Source organism: Gouania willdenowi, chromosome 3 (genome assembly GCF_900634775.1).
Source record: "Gouania willdenowi chromosome 3, fGouWil2.1, whole genome shotgun sequence".
NCBI classification, from domain to species: Eukaryota; Metazoa; Chordata; class Actinopteri; order Blenniiformes; family Gobiesocidae; genus Gouania; species Gouania willdenowi.
This window is the reverse complement of record NC_041046.1, coordinates 6,887,979-6,909,248: the sequence shown is the minus strand read 5'-3', so window position 1 is coordinate 6,909,248 and position 21,270 is coordinate 6,887,979. Positions and strand designations below refer to the sequence as shown.

The window sequence follows — 21,270 nt, the reverse complement described above, 5'->3', positions numbered from 1 at the left end:
CTTAGTGAATGATGGACCTCATACATTTACCTTTTCAAAGTGAGAACTCATACTGTCCTTTTCACACTCAGAAATCTCTCTTCTCCCATCAAATATAATATATTTTATTTATAACCGCTTTTCAAAAACTCTAAAAACACGTCAGGAAAAGAAACTAGCAACAATACAAAAAATAGATAATCAAAAGTTGAAAGCTTGGGAGAAGGAGTGTGGAAGCAGAGGTTTGTCGCTTTGATACGGCTTCGCTCATTGGTTTTACAAAAGTGCTCAGATACGTGCATCATTCCCGGGTAGAGTCCGAATCCGCCCATTGGAGCCCCAGGTAGTCTGTGTTTTCATTTATTAGGGTGGAAGCGAGAAGACTCATTGGTTTTGGACAACTCCTTGAGTCCAAATATGTGTAATATTAATATAAACACTATTAAAACACTAACAATCTCTGGAATAACATTACAAACGCTGTTAGGTTGGAAATATCAACAGAGTGGATGAGCTTGTTTAAGTTTATATCCCTCTCAACCTATGATCCCCCAGGTCACGTGTGAAAAGGCTTTTTCAGGTAGTCCTTCTGAATTTATCACACACACACGGGGATGTTTTACTGTAATATGATCCTGCTGATACTGAGTTGATATGTTCGCGATACAGAGTGTCATAAAGCATTCAAAGATTGCATTTATCCATTAATAATCTTCTTTCCTAAACTCAGCTGTCAGATCTTCTGACAATGGGCAGGTTGTTTTTTAAGAGAACTGATTGGTCAGGAGGCGGGACTTTAGTACTTGCTCAGATCTGATCCACTTTATAACCTGGTCCCGGACAGGTTAGGTGTTCAGCCCGAGTTACCATGGTGATTTAGCTTGGTAAGACGTTGTACAGCATACACTGAATAAATCCCAGAAGTTAGCACAATTAGAGGAAATCCAGTTTCAAAGGCTCTTTAAGTCAGATGAATGAATCACACTCAGTTATTTCATGTGTTTTTATTGCAGAAAATGTGCAGAACATCCTCAATGTTTGGCATATCAAAATAATCTTTCTGACATATTTGCAGTACTGCATCTTTTATGATCATCTAATGACTACAAGTTACAACCATTGTAGTCATTAAAGTCTAAAGCTGTGCTGGCACATGTCAATAAAGAAAAAAGAAAGAAAAGCACACTGACTAGAAACATATCAGCCACACCCAGTGGATTTGAACCCTTTACAGGAGTGGCTTCACAACAAGCTTTCAATGTGTAACCCAAGCATGTCTCAAAGCTCTATTCAATGGATCCCTGTTGTCAAGAATGGCACAGAGCTCAGAAATAAACCCAGAATCATTTGTTCAGTGACTACATGAACACTTATTTGTGAAAGCAGGCCGTGTGAGAAACACATGGACTCACTAACATTCACACTAATACATAAACATCCTATAAAAAGTCACTAATTAATGGGACAATATCATTATATATCATCATTCATTTGATCAAACACTGATTAGTGTTACAGAAACCAGGGAAAGTAAATGGTTAAATGTAGCGTTTCTATCAAGGTCACACACACAAACAGTGGGTTGAGACATTGTCAGCTTAGTTTCAGTCAGTGTGTAATTCAGGCTGTTAGAGGTCAAAGGTCACATAGACCTTTGTCTCCAACAGTGTTTAACCTCATCCACCAGATGAAGGGCCCCTCCGGCCTGGTCTAAAGGAGCAGGATCCGCCTCCAGGTCCACTCAGGGGACTGTAGTCTGAAACAAGACAGCACAGGAAGTCACACACACATTATAGCTGCTGCACAGCAAGGGTTGGGGCCAGGCAATTTTAGGCAAAACAAGACAGCAGCTGTTAGCATTTAAAGACAGATTTCCAACGGCTGTCAAAAAACAGTTATTAAAGCAGAACTATGTTACTTTTTCACCTTAAAAATCCTTCTTGTAGTCCCTGTGAGGGTAATACAAGTGTTTATGGGGTGATTGGGGGGTCTTTCATCTCTCCCTGCTGTCTCTGGCCAGAAAACAGCACTTGCAAGTTTCCTGCCTTCGACCCGGTGGCAAGACGTACTGCTTTACGGCAGTAAACTAATGCTCGATTATGACCATTATGCACATGGTTGTGTACAAATTCATTTTTCTCAAACTTATATCAGGGCGAAGCCAGCAAAAAAAAGGCAGAGAAGACCTTTGTCAGAGGAACGAAGCAACTCAATGCAGTGACAGCTTAGCAGCAGCACACAGCAATCACACACACTGTCGTCGCGGCAACAGGCATGCACACACTCACCACCCAGCGCTCCATCAGGCAGCACACACACAAATATCCATTTTCAGAGCCGCTTTGTCAGCACACAAACAAACATCACACACATTTCCACACTCCCTTCCATGTTAATCCCACATCATTCATTTCCTCATACTGGTCACATGGGACTATATGTGTGAAAGCACCGTTAGTGTCACTGTTGTATTAGGATTTTTCAGTGATTGGTTGTTACCGTTTTGGGAGAGCAAAGGTGCGCATGTAGCTGTGGGGTGGGGCAGGTGGCTGGGGGTGCGGAGTGTTTACAACAGTGACATAACCAAAAGGAACTTTTAACAGGAGCGCTAAGCACAAGTTACTTAGCTCTGCTTTAAGACCAAAATACTAAGGATGTAAAAAAAATAATTGATAAAGTGATACTGCAAAATGTCCAAATCGATTTAATCATGTTTTTTTAACTAAAAAAAAAAAACTTGAATTGCGCTAATATATGCATAGCATGTAAACACGCGGTCACTAGATGTCAGTGAACGCACCATCAGACCTTGTTAAACTACATCACTCCTCAATGCATTTTAGCTGGAAGTTAATTTCACTTTATTTTCATAAAACATACTGGACATTTTTATAAATGCATATGTTTACTAAAAAAAAAAACAGAAAAAAACAAGAGCTGAACAGAATCAGAATCTGTTGTAGAAGCAAAAGTTAAACTTTTTTGAAAAATGTAACTTTAAAGTTTAATAAACAACAAACCCCTTATTTTTTATATTGGTGCTTGTTCTCACAAGTAAAAAATAAATAATTAAATAAATTGTATTTCATACCATTTTGTACTTGTAAAGGTGAAATTTGTAATTATTGATATTGCGGTAAATATTGTATGTGGTATATATATATATATATATATATAGTATGGGGATATATTGCATTGTGACATGCAATATGCGAATCGTATCATATCATCAGATTCATCGCAATGCACACCCCTAACAATGATTTATTGGCTCCAAAAGTGAAAAAACTGATGTTTAAAAATGTCATGTTTTTTAGGTAACTTTGGGATATTTTCCAAACATCATGTACAAAGACTCTGAAATGTTTAATATTTTAATGAACATTGAAAATGTATTATGCAATAATTTGCAGGTACTGTATATGTTTACATTACAGTTTGCAATTAAACATTTTAATCCACTGTCGAATCAATTTTGTGATCATTTAAAAATGTGTGTGAAAGGTTTGAGACAGTTTGGTGTTTATTCAACAAAAATCGTGGGAAGGAAATAGGTTGAATACATATTACAGTTTTGGATAAAAACAGAGTGATGGACTTCAAAATTTGCAATAGGTTTAAATGTACAAAAATGTCTTCAGTGATGGCGCCACATGTTGGTGAAAGTTGAAAATCTGTAGCACATGTGGTTGATTGATTTGTTGAGATTTTTTTTTACTAATAAAACATCGGTGAATTGCAAAAACCAACGGGTACAAACAAAATCCCACATAAGAAATATTTTTCTCTTATTTTTAGTCTTATAACCTTCTGGACTCAAGTATTTTCTCCATCTGCACTCACGGGCTGTTTTGTCTCACACTGATGGAGTAATGGAGTACGTACCAGTGGTGCGGAGCGGCTTCCTGTCAGCCTTTGGTTTCCCTGCTGAGGAGGAGGAGGCGCTCTGCTCCATATCCTGTAGGGATGAACAAAAACCACACCAGAAACATTACTTAATCATTGTATATAGAATAATCTCTGATTTAGGTGCTACGATAAAAGCAGGTCATTCCAGACTCCAGCACTTTTCTCCTTTTTCTAACATTCAACATCACAAAATAAGTCATGAGAGTATGTGTGATTCGCGCTGATATCGTATCAGATCAATATCGGTATCGGAAGAGAAACAGTTGTAAAGAGATAATACTGCTCATCCAAAACCAAAATAATCTACACATCAATTCTTCATAGTTGGTCGTGGCTCCATTGGTTGGTTAATGGATTATTATTAGTGTGTTAATGTGTTGATGGAAAGAATCTCAACTTTATCCCATTAGAACAGTTGTTCTCAAACTTTTTCAGGTATTTCCCACTTTGAACAAAGGTGAACGATAGAACAATGTATCACAAGGTTTCGTTTATTTTTTTAATTTTATTTTTAATTTTTTTTATTGCAACATACAAGACATGACAAAAATAATATATATTGTAAATACACAATATACACACAGATAATGCAGTACAATGAGACAATAAGTGAGGAGTGGATATTTACAAATTTACAATGTGTGTGTGTGTGTGTGTTAAGAAGAGCCACTGTGTGTGCAGTCAATAAATTCTGAACGTCTTCAGTGACACAGGTGTTGTGATGGTTCGTGGACAAAATTTCCCCGTGATATATGGATTACCGCCGTATCGTGATAAAAATAATAATAATATCACAATATATCGTATTGCGAGCTACCTGGCGATACCCAGCCCTAGTATAATCATTTAATGGGCTTCTTGATATTACTTTCTTTGTGTGTTGGCGTTTTGCTTAGTGTTAATGATCTTTATTGTCAATGAATAAAGGTTTTTAAGAAGGTTGGCATGAAATTGAAAATGTCCTCCTGTTTGTCACACCTGTCATAACTCCATTCCTCACCAGTGTGTGTGCCAAACCTGTCATAACTGCACTGCATTAGTGTGTGAGTGTGTTTGTGTCTGAATGTCTTACAGCGTGGCTAACAACAATATAAGGATTAATAACTTGAAGTTTATGTTTTCCCTTTAGACTATAATTAAGTTAATTCATCCCTGGATCGTTTCTGAGAACCTGCTGGAGTTCTAGATGTGTTTATTAAAGTTGAATAAGCTTTTCAAACTTTCAGTTATTTCTGAGTGCTCCACCCATTAGTTCCCATAAAAAATGAGATGAAACTGTTGATTCTTTTATTTTAAAGTTCAAAAGCTGAGTGAGCAACTCACTCTCTCTCTCACTCACCAGAGACGGGACTATTCCTTTGTAGTGCTCCATCTTCTGCTGCCTCTTCTCCTCTTCTTTCTGTTGACATGACAACACAGTGATGAACATTCATCCTTTCACTCTAATGAAGCCGTTCTACTTAACTCAACTTTTATTTATATAGTGCAAATTACAACAAACATGAACAAGCATTTAGCGACAGCTCAACCTGTTTCTGTTTCTCCCTGTAGATCACTGCTTTAGCATCCAGCTCCTCCTGCATCTTCCTCCTAGCAGCCTCCATGGCCTCCTGTCGCCTAGCAACAAATCCAGCATCTGCTTTAGAAAAAGCCAGTGTTACTTTGGTTCTGTTGGAGCTTTACGTAAAAACACAATCATCACAAAACAGTTCATACAGAATCTTTTACACTTTATCCACATTCACTGACTTCTCCGTCCCTGGTCTAAAGGTAACTAAAGGTTAGTGAAGGTATCTAAAGGTAATTAAAGTTAACTAAAGGTATCTCAAGGAAACTAAAGGTATCTCAAGGAAACTAAAGGTAACGAAAGGTAACGAAAGGTAACGAAAGGTAACCTTGGTGATTGTGGGAGTGAACAAAGGAGAGCTTTACCGTTGGGGGTCTCTGAGGCGGAGCCAGCGTCTCTCGGGTTGGATGATCTCTTCTTCTTCAGGTGAAGAATGAGCAGGTAAAGCACAATAGTAGCAACCAGCAGGTGCCACCCGTACAGAGACAGAAACTCTCCTACTGGGAGAAACCATCATCATCATCAGCAGCAGACACAGACGCACCTGGTACAACATGTTAAAGTACTTTAGACACAGAAATGGGGTGTAGAATAATCCCAGAACCACGCGGAGGGACCTGGAGAATGACCTGCAGAGAGCTGGGACCAAAGTAACAAAGGCTATCATCAGTTACACACTACGCCACCAGGGACTCAAATCCTGCAGTGCCAGACGTGTCCCCCTGCTTAAGCAGTACATGTCCAGGCCCTTCTGATGTTTGCTAGAGAGCATTTGGATCATAGGTCTCATTCTCGCAGCCCGCACAATAGTTTGTTGCCCGCAGGACAATGTGAATTACAGGCCTCTCATCTTCTTAAGTGGGAAAACTTGACAATTGGCTGACTATATATATATATATATATATATATATATATATATATATATATATATAAAAATAGCCTAACATATATATATATACATATATATAGGCTATTAGGCTATTTTTTTTGGACTGTCAACAATAGAATTAAATGAAAACTGGTATTTTAGAAACTTTTCCAAATCAGGTGTTGATATTTATCATTTTAATAATAAAACATTCAGTCAGAGGTTAGCATTGTGTTCCCTGACTGCTATGTGTATATAAGGCTAAGCATGACATATAATACTGGTCCTAATGCTAAAGCTGACATGTTTAATTTCCTTAAATGTCCTGCTTTTCCTGCCATCTAACACAGGGAGTTTTATTCTTACCCATTTGGCTGAAGTAGCTCACATCCTGGTTTGTAGGAGGAACCTTTTCTACCACGAAAGGAGAGTCTTCGTCAAAAACGTCTTCAATCACTACGTCATCCATTTCACCCAAAGAACCGTAAACCGAGCAGAGAAACACAATAACAACCTCTGAATGTCACAGAGACTTTATGGAGCCACTCATGTTAGTTTGGAGTGAGTTAGCCCTGATGCTAATTAGGATGACGGTGTCATCGTCGGACTCTGACGTAATGACGTTATTGTCTTCTCTTCTTCTTCGGTGGTGTTTTATGGCAGCTTACACACTTTGTGCTTCACTACCGCCACCTATTGGAGTTTCGCTCTCACTTTTCCCAGTATGTCCTTCAATCCTGATCGCCCTGCAGTTTGTTAAACCAGGTGTTCTCAACCTCGGAGTCAGGACCCTATTTATGGCCGCCAGATGCTTTCAAGAACCAAGAATAAATAAGAATATCGCTTAGAGATGACTATTATAATTTTCGCCACATAAAGATGAATTTAATATTTTTTGAACAATTTCAGCCCATTTATATCAACCATACTTGAACCTTTTCTCACCATATTTTTTTAGCTCCTTTTAATGCATTCTTGCTGCATTACTCCCATTTCTGCAACTTCATCACAATTCAATGCCTTTTCTGCACATTTTTCAATCACACTTAAATCATTGGTCAATTATTTTTCTCATTTTTAACTTTTTCACTCAGAAATACAAGTGGCTCCTGTGCTTAAATTCTTTTGACATTTGAATCCGTCTTCTGTATAATCATAAAAAGCAAATACACAGTCAACTGTTTTACTTAGTGTGTTAATCTGAAGCGTCACTAAATCAACTATTGGTTCGAATTTTGTTAGTTTCAGAGAAAATGTGAATTTTTTTTATATTGTTAAAACATTTTATTAACTTATTTTACGTTTTAAATGGGGTGTGTTTGTGGGCCTGGAGATATGCTTGACAGCATCAACACATAATATAGTTTCACTTACTGCACTGTAAGAAAATCAGTTTAATGTAAATTTACAAAATAAAAAAAATCCAACATGTTAAACAACATTTCAAGAGTAGGAAAATAAAAAGCTATTTTTTTTAACTCAGGAGCCGTTAACTTGATGTTCTTCGTTCATATCTTCATCAGCCCCGCCCTGGTCTTCCTCATTCATGTCCTCTCCAGAAGCTCCTGCTCCATGTTCCTCCATTGTTGCACTGCCATCAGCCTCCTCCTCTTCCTCCACCATCCCAGCTGGTCCTGATGGGACAAGTACACAGTACAGGCGTTTACTTTTCTGTTATTGTTGGAGGGGTTGGGTCATCCCACACTGACCTTGTCTGAGGTCACGTCCTGGTATCTGACCAGCCTGTAACATTCCTCTCAACCTCTCCACCTCAGCCAGAGATGAGGCGTTAACAATAGCGTTCTACAAATAAAAAAACAAAAACAAAAGCAGGTAAACTTCAACCAACACAGACATGGTGCGTTCAATGGAGATCCCATTAGGTTCAAATGATTCATCTACTTTTCCTTGTTTCTCCAGAGCCCATAGACCCATCTACTAGCTCAGGGGTGTCCACACTTTTTTCAGAGGGTGGAAAATAGAAAAAAAAGTACAAAGGGCCGTAATATATATATATATATATAGGCTTATATATTTCATAGACTTGGTAAGCCATAAATCAATGCGTTGCTATTTATCCAGTTTTTCATGTCTGTGCTAAACGCGAAAACACACCCTGACCCCCAATTTCCCCCACATGCGAATCTGCTCCAGCACTGCTCTGTAACTGCTCCGTCATGCTGAGCCCTCTGCAGCAGATACACAGACCTTCCAGTTTTGCCGGACGCTGAAGCAGTGCTGCACCAATTTAACAAAAATAAGCCAGTGTGAGACAGGAAGTAGCGCTTAGATATAGAATAAAATACCCGGATTATTTCAAAAATAATATACTTTGTGTTCAAGGCGGATTGTAATTCCATCCATTAACCAAAGTTACCCCTTGCAGAGGAAAACACCGACTTTCCGGGGCCTTTTAATATTGTATTTCACATATAAATATTGCACTTATATATGATTTCTGCAAAGCTGGAGGGGGAGGGGATCGAAGGACTACAAATTGTGCTGCTGTTTCGTAGCGGAGCAGCAACGGATCTGGTGAAAACCAGTGGTTCCATAACTTTTTCTGCCGTTTGAAGAATGAAAAACTCTTATGGCCTTCCCCATCGTGACAAAAAATAAAAACAAGTTAAAAGAAAAATAAAAAGGGGGGAAAGTAGATTTAGAAAAGACAAAAATACTTATTATATTCAACTTCAATATATATTAAAAAAAATATATTCAATATAGATTTAGGCATTTTCTCATTTATAAAGCTGCTACCAAATCAATGTTTACTGTTTAGCAGGGGATCAGATTGTGATTGGCTTAATTTTTCTGATCAATAAAAGTGAAGGTTGGGCCTCATTAAATCAACACATCACAGGATTAATGTTTCTTCTTCTATTAGTTTTCTGTGTTTCATAGCCTGCCTTGTTCCAGACGAGTCCACCTACTGTTAGAAAGAGGAAATGCAGCACAAACACGTTCTATGTTTGGGGCCTATACTTGTTATATTTTCTAAATCTGGTCACAGGCAGTAGTTTGGAGACCCCTGTACTATATGATCCTGACAGTAAATATTTGTTATAAGACACAGAAAAGCAGAACCTTGATGGCTTCCACGTCTGCTTGAGACGGCCCTGACTTCTCAGGTTGTGTGGGAACCCCAGGAGTAAATCTGAAACAGAACGCCATGGATTAGACGTCACACCAACAGTCACATGCTTCTCTGACCTCTCAACCAATGCACTCAGTCTCAGGTGTAGTATCTGTTCTAGAGTCAAATAAACTGACACGTGTCCAGAGACAGCAGCCCTGAGCATCACTGTAGTCATGTTAATCTTCATTTCATTTGTTCCGTTTAAAGCCTGTTGCACAGATAGGTGCAATTTGCTTTCAGAACAAGTCGGTGTGGCTTTTCCTCCACGTGTTCAGGGATCTAGTTGTAGAGCCTCCGATTTTCCATTTAAAAATTTCCATAATTCCGTATGAGGCTAAACTGATTTCTGTCATTTGACACTTTTGTTTCATCATCTTTTCCCGTTTAGACAACTGTACTAGCTATTAAACTTCCAGAAATCATACCAAACATGCTAAATGGAGTTAATAGTGATTACAATTTTGACATTTAAAATGTAGGCTCTGCTGCATATCTAATCAGGCACTGTCTCAACCACAGCAGTCAGCCTTTTCTTTTTATATATCTTTTATATGTTTGCACTCTGTAATAGTGTATTTATTAAAGGTTGTGAACGATATCCGGTTCAACAAGTGAGAGATACGGCTGCATCAGTAGCAGCCTCCTCAATCGATAGGAATTAGCCATAAATACCTAGCTTAATCGCTGACGGCATCACACACACGCCAGTGTCTCTAAGCTCAACTTAAAAACAACGCAAGCGCTGAAGCAACCGACGAAACCAAGGCTGTGTCCAAATAGTTAATATAATCGAATACTCATGACCATGTGATTTCAGTTTTTCTTTTTTAATACATTTGCAAAAAAATTCTCCATTTCTGGTTTCTTCTGTCAAGATGGGGTGCTGAGTGTACATTAATTAGAAATAAAATTAACTTTTTTGATTTTAGCAAATGGCTGCAATGAAACAGTGAAAAATTTAAAGGGGTCTGAATACTTTCCGTACCCACTGTATGTGTGTAACGTGTTTACATTGAAATGTTGCATCTTTGTTACCTACCTCTCGTGCTCAGGTTGGAATTTTGCACTCAGTTATCTATTCTAGTGTTGAAAACACTCCTCAGGCAGAAATGTTGCACTTTATTATTGTTTTTTTGGTCCATGTCTAAAAATAAATACATTAACGTGATTTTGTTGTTCTTTTTTAGTTTTTCCAGATATCGTTTTTTAATCGAATCATACCCTGTGTATATAGATGTGCAACCCTAATCTTTACCCAGTTAGTGCATAATAAAATTAGTTTTTAGTATTTATCATTATTTTTGTTTAAAGCTTAGGCCTCATGTGATGAGTAATTGTAATTAATAATCGAGAATATTGATCCAAAAAATCCTGATTATCATTTTTGTCATAAGAGTCAACTCCTATTACTCATTTTAGATTTTATAAGCTTCAGAGACATTACAACGGTTAAACTGACATTACATAATAATTTTTAGTGAAGGCGACGTTAGCTACACTGCTAGTGTGCTGCACCCTCAGGCACTCGTTTAATGGGAAACTGTTTCAGTCAGAATATGATCAGTAAATCAAACGAAAAAACATAACACGTGGAGTGAAATTTAGAACACGATAATGGGCAGAATCTGACATATTTGTCCCACTTTCTAAACATTCAGTATATTGTTTTCTGGTGGAAAAATAGGATAAAACCATCACTCGTCCAACCGTAACGCAAGATTTTGAACAGAATTATAGGCGGATTTTGACACATTTGTCCACTCCATTTGTTGCACTTTGTAGAGATTCAATGTCCAGTTTTCTGGTGAAAAAAAGTGTGTAAATCATATTTTCCCTTCAGATGAATGTGAGACATTTCCATGTTATGTTTAGGTCCAATCACAAAAAAAATAATATGAAAATTAAAACGGATCAGATTTCCATTTCCATCTCAGAATGTGAAAATCGTTTTTTGCCGCCTGTTTTCTGTGTTCGTGGAAAATCGGAGGCCCTAAAATTGTGTGTGTGTGTGTGTGTGTGTGGGGGGGGGGGGGGGGGGGTGTTTTGGCGTGACATGAAGCTGCTTCATCAGCAGGATCCAGTGATTCTGAAGAGCTGCTGTCACATGCGGACTGTCATCTTACGTTTTTGTTCGCTTGGCAATATCCTTTGCAAGCTGAGCCCCCCGTTTGCCCTTGAACATTTTCTCCGCCTCCTGGCGCTCCTATGGTGATATCACACAGTTCAGGTGAAAACAGTTCTAAGCACATACAGACACTCACTCCCAACCAAACGGGGGAACAGAATCAACACAACGGTTTCCCTCCTTCACCCAGTTTCAGTTTAATAGCATCGTTTGTTGCTCACCTTCAGCTTCACCTTCTGAAAGTCTAACACACGGATCTGTGGGATCTTGTTGATGACGTAGAGACGATAATGCTTCTTGTTGGTCACAGGATTTCTCAGCAAACTACATCAGCACCAGTGCAGACATGAGGGCTCATGAGTTAGCAGCAGAGTTGGACTGAATTACAATTACATATTCAATTACAACTCCAGAGGTCAAGAGGGGTAAATATGTAAACAGCACGCTGTTGATGTATACACTGAGATTTTCAGCTCACCTTTAGTACAATAAAGCTAAACCTAATCTATCTGACATTCCAATATACTGCAAGTGCAACACTCAGTCTGCACTCACTCACTTATATCGTCTTTCAACGAACAAGTTTCAATACATTTTTGCGCTTGTGTTTTTAATAAACAAGAAGTCGCAATAAAATTTGTGCCTAGCTTAATCTATGGTTAGCTGAAGATTTTTTGTCAGTTTACTGGGAAGATTTAAATGAAAAAAAAAAAAAAAAAACAAAGAGTAAAAATTGAGTGATTTCAGGAAATCACAAATACACTGGAGGAAAAAAAGCAGAATTTTCAGCTCGTGTGCAGCATTAGCAGCTAACTCAATCTCCCTGCCATGGAGACCGATACCACGCTTGTGCAAAAAAATCTTTTAAGGACTCAACGCTCAATGGGTAAAAAAATTCTAAATCTATGTCAGACTCGCTGCCTACACTGTCAGCCATGGCGAGTTTATCCCTTTTGACCTTTGACCTAATGTGTGAGAACTAGAATGACAGCAAAAAAAAAATTATTACGTTCTAAATTACTAAAGCTCAAATTCAACTAACCAAAATTACTGAGTCTGAAATAAATAAGCAAATAAAACATAACCTTCCTTTTGTATTAGCATCTCTTATGATAACGGGTCAGTTTTGACCCACGTCTTAAATCAGCTGTAAAATACACTAATTATCTATCATGTAATTTGTTTCTCATCTCTCTCTCTCTTTTTTTTTCTTCTTTCTTCACCTTGTTAGGCTTCCTAATTATTGAAATTATTGGTATTCATATTTTTGGTGAAAAGAAGTAACAGGTAGTGGGTAAACTTGATCTGAAACATATTTTAATAATTGTAATAACTACGTATGTGTAAGCTATAAAACTGTAACATGATTTCGCAGGTTTGTGCTTAATGAAATTGTAATTGACAGTTTCATTTAAATTATAATTACAACAGGACCAGATTTTTTTTATTTACATCATAAATGTAATAAATTATCAATTACGCGATTACAATTATAATTGACCCCAACCCTGGTTGGCACATTGTGATTTCAACATGAGAGCACAGGCTGAGGAATGCTGAGTCATACCTCAGGAGTGTCAGGGTCTTAACAGACATCAGAGGATCCAGGTCTCCCTGCACAGCAACACAACAATAAATGTGATGAGAAAACATTAGACGTGTCGTTCTGCATCATGTATGAGATGCTGAGTCACTCACCAGCTCCTGAATATTGTTGTTCGTCAGCACCAGTTCTTTCAGACTTGGCAGAGCCTGCTCCAGATTCTCACCTAAACGACTGAGGAAACAACACACGGTTACCAGCACGAAAACACCATAAACACATTTAGGGCCTTCCATTATCATGTATGATCACTGAAAACGGACAAAAAAAAAAAAAAAAAAAAGAATTCATGTTCTGAAATGGAAAAATCAATCTGACCTGTTTTTCTTTTATCTCTTAATTTAAAATTAGGCCTAAAATGACATGGAAATGTTTCGAGACATCACATTTACACTGGAAAAAATGGTGACTGGATGAATGGGACAAGTCAAATTCTGCCAATAATCCTGTTCAAAACCTTGCGTTAAATAATATTGGACAAGTGATCATGTTGTGACTTAAAATGACTGCAGAGCTTTATTTAAAGTGTTTTATATTGTTGTAAGGAATAAGGGGTTCAGATAGGGCTGGGTGACACACACATATATATATATACATACATATACATTATTTTCTTAAAGAAAGCACAAAAATAACTACAATAATGTTGTTACTGTTTAATATAAACCACTGCTGCTGTATCTGATATGTCACATAAAGTTATAATTGATAATATTTCCTATAATTAAACCAGATGAAGCTGATGATTTAATCATTAATTACTGAGAGCAGCACGAACAGGATATTTAGGTGTAATAATCACAACAGTTACATTACTGTCTAAATGAGACCAGCTTTGTCTGTGATCACATGAAAAATAATTAAAAAATATTACGTTTCAATAGTTGGGCCGGATGAATAGTGATGTTAGCTTAATGCTAACATTTATTTCACACGACATGTGACATGTTAGCTTTTAGCCTTCCATACAAGTGTTAAATCTGGTAAATCAGTGGCTCTTTGTGGTTTGATGACAGAAAGCCCTGTACTTTTTACTTGGTCTATTCCTATAAAGACGTTAGCATTAGCTCTTAGCCCAGTCTTGTTTCTATGGGTTAACTCAACATGCTTGACCCCGGATTCACACTGGATCCGTAACTGCTCCGCAACTACTGCAAAACTGCAGCTGATCGGTTTCCATTCAAGTCAATGTGTAAATTTCCACCGCATGCAAATCTTAACCAGCACAGCACATAACTGCTCCATCATGCTGAGCTCTCTGCAGCAAATATGCAGCACTTCTGTTTCTGCTGAATGCTGGAGCTGTGCTGCAGAAATTTAATTAAAAATGAACTAATAAAACAAATGACAAATTAAAATTTGAGGCCGAAGCTGAATAAAATATAAACGCTTGGCCAAATACCGAATATCAAATGCGATTGTTAAGTTTCTCACTATTTTTTTTTTTTAATTAGTGCATAAATAGCCTAGAATAAATTTTTAGACATGTTTTTTAAAGAAAGTAAATGTTTATTGAATATTCTGACATTTTTTAAATATTCCAGTAGCCTTTGCTTTTCAAAAAAAAGCACAACAAAGTTTTTCATTTATATCAGCCCTTCAAATAAAACAAAACATGCGTTCCAAAAAATAGTATGATGAAAAAAATCACTTTATAATGGTTTTGCTACAGTGATATACATCCTTTAGCCTCATTCAGAGGGACAAAGTGTAAAAAGTTCTTTCCTCCCTCCTTTGTTATTCCACATTTAGTAAAAAGTCAGCTTTAAATGGGACAGTTGGATTTTGCCCACGTTGGTAGGTGACGTCACTTAACACGCCTCCTAGAATGTGAGCTCCTCCCTCTCCAACTATTTAACAACTAAAACAACACTGCTCTTTAATATAGAATATATATTATACTTTATTGCCATATATGTAAATGTAAACTGCACTACTGAATGCCCGAACCGCATTAGTTTTTCTGCTGCCGATCATGTTGGGAGTCACGGACCCATTGTTTACACACATCAGCTGTTAGCAATCCATGCTAATGCTACACCAGTTTAAGCAGTGAGACCCGGTGTCACGTAAGGAGGAAACGATGGGGATGTTTTCGGATACGTAGCTCACAGCGCTAAAAACAGACATGATTGTGGAATTGGACGGTTTCCAACTTTTACGCAGTGACGGACGACGGAGAGCAGTAAGGAGAGAGTCTGGCTGTGTTTGTGTGTGGAAAGGAGGAGCTGCTGCTACTGCTGGTTCTGCAGCATCACGCACACACTTTTCCGACTCAAAATCATTGCCCGTTGTTTGATTGTGTTATACGCTACTAATCGGCCTTGCTTTTAACTCACTTAACCGAAGGCTGAATGTTGCTTTTTTCACAATATTCGGCCACCTAATATATTCGGTGCATCCCTAAAATAAACCAAGATTTTCATTGGCCGACCAGCAATGATATCGGTTTCAATACCGTTAAAAAAAAAAAAAGCAATGCACTTATATAGCAGATAGGGATTAAATATCAATATAATGTATTTAATACCTAAACATGATTCTATGTCCAGCAACAGCTCTGTGTGAGTGCGTGCTGCTGCAAAAAAGAAAGTGTTGTGCTTCAGCTGTCAGCACAGTGCGCTGTCCTCAGAGGAGAGAGCAGGGAGGGAACGAATTAAGACAGACTTGAAGCACAAGCATCTACTGTTAAAACAATCCTTTTTCTGCAAAAGAAAATGAATTATCCTTATATTTGATTGAATTATGAAAATAGATCCACTGCTGTCTCTGGCGCAGCAGGGCGCACTGCGCACCTGTGTTTGACGTGTGTTTGCTTCCCCGTGCGCTGATCTGATGTTGACATTAACAGTTTATCAATAAAAGCAGGCTTACCACTAAAACAAACATAAATATGTCAATTGTATGAGGAAAAAATAGGTTTTAATTGTCAGTTTCCGGTCAGGCACGAATAGAAATACCCAATGTCTGTCGGACCTGTAGATTTAACTTTTGCTTTGTCGGGTTCTGGTCAAAGCTTGAATAAGGATCATATCATAAATGGTCTGAGTTTAAAAGCAAATCTGCACCACAAAACGCCAAAACAAAATATTTGTCTCTTTTTCTTTCTCCTCATCCTTCTCTGCACCTGCTCATTCATTCTCCGTTATTATTATTATTTTGGTCGACTAATCGCTACTTGTGCCATAGTCTTGGTCGACCAGGGTTAGCGGGGTAGCTAATAATAAATATGTGCTAAAATAAAACTGACGGATCCTTAAGTCACGTGGTGCACTTATTACGTCACCTAAACTGGCCAATGAGTGGCGATCCGTATGAATAGAAAAACAGTCTATGGATACGTTTCCGTATGAATAGCCACGGCCATTTAGTTATCATCCCAGGCTTAAATAGAAACACCTATTATGAGTATCACTAGCATTAGGAAAATACTACCAGATAAGCCATTACTTACCAAATCCTGTTGTTGTTCATTAGCAACGTCTTTAGCCTCTTGAGCAAAGGGAAACCATCCAGTTTTCTGATTTCATTATCTGAAAAGTCAATTGTGTCAAACTGGTCCAATGTGGCTCCGAGGTTTTCTAGAACTGGAATTTTATAACCTGTATATTTTTTTTAATAAAAAAAAAAAACAAGTGTTACGCTGTTGTACAATTAACATTTTTACGTGTATATAATAGGTGTTAAATAGATAGTTTTGCTGTGTCACTGGATTTAACACTGCCTTGAGAATAGACTAGTTTAATGATACAAATGAATCTAATCAATACTTTTCTACAGAGAACGAAAGCCTGGATCCAGGAACTTTAATTTAAGCTCTTACAAAGCATCTAACAACCACTGTGACAGTATTTAGTTCACAAGTTAAAAAGGTAACTAGTTAACAAATAACATCGGAGCACTGCCCGCGTAAAACCGGCTAACAGGCCGCGCTAACGGCCTGGAAGCGTCCACTTACCCCGTAAATCCAGTTCTCGATCCCTCACTGGGTTCGTGTACTGAGCAGCCTGCTCAATGAGCTCTGCAGATAGTTTAACCATGTCGAGAGCTGGCTAAGGAGCTGTTTTGGCTTTGTTTGATGTCTCCACACTCACAAGATCACCCGATTCAATGAAAAGCTGCTGCACGCTGCCTGTAACCGGAAACACGTCACCATCTTCTTCTTCTAACTGGTAGTTGACAAACAATGAAAAAGTGGATTTCTGCCGCTTACTGGTAGGGAGTGTGGACTAGATCTATACTAACACTTAAATGTGTTAAAATAAAACAAAAAAACTTCAATTCTATCTATTTATTTTATTTGTGTGAGATACTGAAATAACGTTCGATATACTTGTTTTCTGACTCTTTTTGCAGAATGTCAGAACGCATATTTTCAACCTTTTTCTGAGTTGATGAGATAAAGATAAGTTAAAAGACAAATGGTCGGGTTTTTCTGTTTTTATAGGGAATATTTTTTTCTGTTTTTCTGATTTTGATTACATTTACGATGGAGCATTGTAGTCAGTAAAAAAAAAATAAATCCGTTTTCCGAATTAATTTTTTTTAAAATCCGTTTTTCGAAATATTATTTCGGAAAACGGATTTAAAAAAAAAAAAAAAAAAATGTTTACAGGAATTCAGTGAACAAAGCTGAATGCTTTTTAACTGTAAATAATATGTTTGTAAACACTATTTACACTATAAATGAATAATTACGTCTCTGGACACAAAACGTCCTCACAGTTTGTGTGTAATAAACACTGGTTATCATCCTGTAGCTGTTCATCATCATTAGCTCACATACACACTACGTAGCCCTGTGTAGCACATATTCTAGCATGTTAAGCAGTGAGTTCGACCACGTATAACTTCTCTGATTAATACAAACAACATTTTCACATTTGATCATCTAGTTCATTTGATAACGTGTGTAGAACTGAAACGGTTCCAATGCCTAAACATGCTATTCTACTGTATCACAACACGGAAATAAGAACGAAATTTACGGATATAAAAAAAAATTAATTCAGAAAACAGATTTTTTTTTTTACTGACTTCAATGCTCCATCGTACTACAAAAAAGCTTCCGTACTTTTGACTTTGTGAATCTACTCTGCTATTTCTAATTTCCCGTTTGGCCATTTTGTCCACTTTCTCAATTTTCACATGGATTCGCCTCCTTAACCAGTTCTTTAACGTTTGTGTGCACTGCCACTCTATAGCTTCACAGCTTAAAATGTAGGGAAACCATGTTTTGCACGGCCCAGGCATTAATAGTATCCATCACAATAATATTGTTTTTTACGTCTCTAGTGTATGTGATATAAGATGAAAAAGATATGTTTTTGGCTATCTGGATTTGGATATATCAGTTATTTACTAATCTCTCCCACAGCAGCTTGATATTGTCAATAGAGCATATTTAGTTTTTTCTTGTTAAAAAAAATCAAGGGTTTAAGACAAAAAGGGCATAAAAAATAAAATGTTTAAAATTTAATGAAGGGAACTGTTTACCTCAAAGAGTGTAGGTTTTCTGAATAAATGCTCATAGCTCTAAAAGTAATAATACGTCAAAACAAATGTTCCTATCAGTTATTGACCAAGTAGACTGTAAACTCAAATATTTCATTTTTCACCTTATTATATATTTTGTATTTTTATCACTGAAAAAAACAAAAAAGGGCCTAAAAACGTAGAAAAATAAAATAATAAAGAAATATAATGAAGATTTTATATCTATGGTTAGGTCTAAAGTTGTTGAAAAGATCTGATGTGAAAAAATGAAGAAGAAAAAATTATATACGACATTTTTATGACACTTTTATGAAGGGTACCATTTTGGTACATAAGCTCAAACAGTGTAACTTTTCAAAGGTGTCCTTAAGAAGGCCTTTAAAATTTAAACCTATTCAAATGTCAGCATTTTTTTTTGCCAAAAAATAAATGAATCAAAGTCTGGAAGACTTTTTTCATTTCAATCTGCAGCGGGTAATTGGCATTTCCACCAATAAGTTGATTTTATTGAAAGTTATGATTGAGATAGTTTGGTAAAACAGTCGAGTAAAGACTCTGCACAGGATGTGCATCCTGGACTGTGTGAGTGAGTCACTGTGCATTATTTACATAGTCTTCTCACATCAACACGAGAGCAAAAATCCCTCTCCTCCTTAGAGCAACACACATCACCACAACACTTGATCAGTGAGCCAAACACATTTCACTTATCACAGCGGTGGGTGTGGACAAGTGCAAATACAAATGACTTATAATGTTAAAGAGATCTTCATGAGAAACTGAGTAAATAATACATCATTGATATCTAGTTACTCCTAGTGTTGGGTCAGCTCAGTGCATCCACAGACCTTGAAAATCCCTTGACTTCAATAAGGACATGACTGATTGTTTTAGAAATCTCAATATAACCGACTCATGGTAAAGCCAAATATTTCCAGGTGATAGGTGAAATATAGGTCTTTGTCAGGCATTTTGTGCATTTCTGTAGTCCGATTGTATGTTTTTCTTGTAAAATATATGGTTTTGGAGACACATTGTGTATTTGTGCTGTCATTTTGGGTTTTTGGGAGTAATTTTTGTGTATTTCTATTGTCATTTTGCTTGTTTGTTAGTGCTGTGTGTTTTCAGAGTCATTTTTTTGTATTTTTCTTGTCTTTTGGTGTACTTTTGTTGTCTTATTCTGTAATTTAGTATATTTTCCTGAGTAATTTTGTGTCATACTGCTGTCGTTTTGTTCAGTTTTGAAGTAGTTTTGTGTGTTTTTGGAGTATTTTCTGTTTTTTTTTTTTTTTTGTATTTTACTGTATTTTCCTGCAATGTTGTAATTCTTTGTATTTTTTAATAGATTGTTGCGCTTGTTTTGTGTGTTGTTCTGTCATTTTGTACATTTACTTTGGGGGCCGCATTTAATTAGACAGAGGGCTGAATGTGGCCCCTGGGCCGCCAGTTGCCTATATCTGCACTACAGTACGCATTGGTTCTTGGGTGACAATTTCCTAAAATCCAAAAAAATAGTTTTTTTCCCCATTATTTTCATTGGCCCATAACTGCATGTAGGCATGTGAGAACAAATCTGATCTCTGTTTTAATTTATAGAATAAAGGTTACTCTGTCTTGGGATATAAAACAATTTTTCTTTATGCGACTTCTTTATTTTTTATTTTAGACCCCAACTTTGGGTTATTTCACGACTCTTCATTATGTCTGCCTGTCCCACATATCTGACGTTTGTAACCAAAACTCATGTTAATATATTTGGATAAATCAGTGATTTATGTGCAATTAAATAGTTCATTCCTCTGTAGACTTAACTCACTACAGCAGCATGTAGGACCCAAGCAAGATGGCGGCGCATAGCCACGTCAGATCCAATTAGCAGCAGCAGCGTTAATGATGTCAATGGTTATTATAAGGACACTGAGCTCATTGTTAAACATGAATGTTGGCATTTTCCACTCCTCCAATCATAAACAAGTTCTCACCAACATCTCAGATCCAACCAACAATGTAAATGGTATCAGTTCCATTTCCTTATACATTTTCGTTTTTATTTATTCATTAATTTTACTTAATACCTGTATTATATTATAGAAAGTGTCTATTTGTATGGTTGCCGTACGGACAACTCTCAGTGCTATTGGTACGGTTACAGAAGTACAAGTACGTAGCGTCTTAGGGTTAGATTTAGGTTTAGGTTTAGGTTTAGGTATAACTCAATATCGCAACACTTTTTAGGGTTAGGGTTAGGGTTATGGTATGGTTTAGGGTAAGGTTTAATCTTAGTCACGTGGCCTAAATTGGCCAAATAGGGGCGCTACGTACAAATAGAATGTCGGTATATTGATACAGCAACCGTCCTGACAGCCACTGCCTATATTATATATGTTAGATTTGTCATATTTGGCAGCTCTTTGCTTGGATTTTATGTACTTTATTTCCCACATTTGAAATCATCTTACTGTAAAATATTAGAATTTTTACATATTGAGCTGATCTGTGAAGCTGGTATCATGGATCAGTTCTTGTTGAGTTAGTGAGTCAGTGTCCAACCCATAGTCAAGTTACTTTTTCCCAGGGTGAGGCT

General features: G+C 37.2%; 2 protein-coding genes across 4 annotated transcripts; both read right to left on the bottom strand.

Moving 5' to 3' along the window:
* Nucleotides 1-968: 968 nt before the first annotated feature.
* On the bottom strand, nt 969-6,958 carry selenos (selenoprotein S). Of its 3 annotated transcripts, none has more exons than XM_028433890.1 (6): nt 6,690-6,958; nt 5,821-5,952; nt 5,418-5,527; nt 5,228-5,287; nt 3,865-3,937; nt 969-1,735 (listed from the first exon to the last, which is right to left on the bottom strand). In XM_028433890.1, exons 1-6 carry the CDS (start codon nt 6,790-6,792, stop codon nt 1,656-1,658), a joined length of 558 nt encoding a protein of 185 aa, XP_028289691.1. In that variant the 5' UTR covers nt 6,793-6,958; the 3' UTR covers nt 969-1,655. The 3 variants fall into 3 exon arrangements, with proteins under 3 accessions (XP_028289691.1, XP_028289673.1, XP_028289683.1); XM_028433872.1 differs by having other exon boundaries at nt 5,821-5,955; nt 6,690-6,956; XM_028433882.1 differs by having other exon boundaries at nt 5,418-5,524; nt 5,821-5,955; nt 6,690-6,954.
* A 739-nt stretch (nt 6,959-7,697) lies between these two features.
* snrpa1 (small nuclear ribonucleoprotein polypeptide A') lies at nt 7,698-17,348 on the bottom strand. Its single transcript, XM_028477318.1, has 9 exons — nt 17,149-17,348; nt 16,645-16,792; nt 13,286-13,364; nt 13,155-13,201; nt 11,809-11,911; nt 11,586-11,665; nt 9,411-9,480; nt 8,033-8,126; nt 7,698-7,957 (listed from the first exon to the last, which is right to left on the bottom strand). Exons 1-9 carry the CDS (start codon nt 17,228-17,230, stop codon nt 7,803-7,805), a joined length of 858 nt encoding a protein of 285 aa, XP_028333119.1. The 5' UTR covers nt 17,231-17,348; the 3' UTR covers nt 7,698-7,802.
* Between the last annotated feature and the right edge of the window lie 3,922 nt (nt 17,349-21,270).

Excerpts from the sequence above, each read along its gene's own strand:
- selenos (XM_028433872.1), bottom strand. The coding sequence starts at position 6,792 with ATGGATGACGTAGTGATTGAAGACGTTTTTGACGAAGACTCTCCTTTC. Across the intron at positions 5,956-6,689 it reads GAGCTACTTCAGCCAAATGG|TAGGAGAGTTTCTGTCTCTG; the intron begins GTAAGAATAAAA and ends GGTTTCTCCCAG. Across the intron at positions 5,528-5,820 it reads CGCCTCAGAGACCCCCAACG|CAGATGCTGGATTTGTTGCT; the intron begins GTAAAGCTCTCC and ends CTTTTTCTAAAG.
- snrpa1 (XM_028477318.1), bottom strand. The coding sequence starts at position 17,230 with ATGGTTAAACTATCTGCAGAGCTCATTGAGCAGGCTGCTCAGTACACG. Across the intron at positions 13,202-13,285 it reads ACAACAATATTCAGGAGCTG|GGAGACCTGGATCCTCTGAT; the intron begins GTGAGTGACTCA and ends GTTGCTGTGCAG. Across the intron at positions 11,912-13,154 it reads AAGACCCTGACACTCCTGAG|TTTGCTGAGAAATCCTGTGA; the intron begins GTATGACTCAGC and ends GTGCTGATGTAG.